The sequence below is a fragment of the Sorex araneus genome, chromosome 2, assembly GCF_027595985.1.
Source record: "Sorex araneus isolate mSorAra2 chromosome 2, mSorAra2.pri, whole genome shotgun sequence".
Classification (NCBI taxonomy): Eukaryota; Metazoa; Chordata; class Mammalia; order Eulipotyphla; family Soricidae; genus Sorex; species Sorex araneus.
The window spans coordinates 5,467,026-5,468,114 of record NC_073303.1 but is presented as its reverse complement, the minus strand read 5'-3'; the positions used below and the strand labels follow the sequence as shown (position 1 = coordinate 5,468,114).

At 44.2% G+C, this 1,089-nt stretch overlaps 1 protein-coding gene across 1 annotated transcript; it reads left to right on the top strand.

The window, feature by feature from the left end:
• The first annotated feature begins 477 nt into the window (after positions 1–477).
• Positions 478–1,089, top strand: LOC129402390 (olfactory receptor 14J1-like). Its single transcript, XM_055128854.1, has one exon. It carries the CDS (start codon positions 478–480, stop codon positions 1,087–1,089), a length of 612 nt encoding a protein of 203 aa, XP_054984829.1.

Here is a 1,089-nt window from a genome sequence, read left to right as displayed (position 1 = left end):
TTGGTGTTTATGAGGAAATAGATTTATAGTTAGATATCAATTTATTGGTTTGTATAATTTACTGTTGTTTTGCAACTCTAGAGAATTTGGGCAGTACTGCATCCATGGAGGGCCTGTGATTCGAAACCAACATTGTTAAGAAGTTAATGGACTATGGCTAATTTCACGACAAGTGGGTTTCTCCTCACTGGATTTTCTGCCAAGCCTGAGCTAGAAATCGTCTATGCTTGTCTGTTCCTCGTTCTCTACTTGTTGGCTTTAGCTGGCAACATGCTCATCATCACCACCACTTCCCTGGATGACAGTCTCCAGTCCCCCATGTATTTCTTCCTGAAGCATCTCTCCTTTCTGGATATCTGCTACATTTCCGTGACTGTGCCAAGGTTCATTTACAACTCTTTCTTGCACTGTGGGAATATTTCTCTCTGGGAATGCATCATGCAGTGCTTTGTTTTTGCACTCTGTGCAATTGCCGATATGGCCATGCTCACGTTGATGTCCTATGACCGTTACGTGGCCATCTGCCTGCCCCTGCACTATGATGTCATCATGAATGTCAGAACCTGTGTCCACGGAGTCGCAGGCGTCTGGGTCAGTGGGGCCATCTCTGCAGCCATGCATACAGCAGCTACTTTCTCCATCCGCTTCTGTGGCCCCCGCATCATTCACCAGTTCTTCTGTGATATTCCCCAGATCCTGAAACTCTCCTGCTCTAATGACTATATCAGTGAGCTCGGTGTCACCGCCTTCCTGGCTTTCATGGCATTTCTTTGTCTTATCTTTATTGGATTCTCCTACATGAGGATATTCTCTTCTGTGCTGAGGATGCCATCTGCTGAGGGCAGAGCTAAGGCCTTTTCCACTTGCCTCCCCCACCTCGCTGTTGTCATATTGTTTCTTTCTACATCTTGCTTTGAGTACTTCAAATCTCATTCGAATTCTCTAACTCTGTCAGACATTCTGCTCACTATTATGTATACCATAGTTCCACCAACATTCAATCCAATGATCTACAGCCTGAGAAATAAATCTATTAAGTCAGCTGTTAGAAATGTTTTTAAGAGGAATAAAGCATATCTGTGTTGGTGA

Excerpts from the sequence above, each read along its gene's own strand:
- LOC129402390 (XM_055128854.1), top strand. The coding sequence starts at position 478 with ATGGCCATGCTCACGTTGATGTCCTATGACCGTTACGTGGCCATCTGC.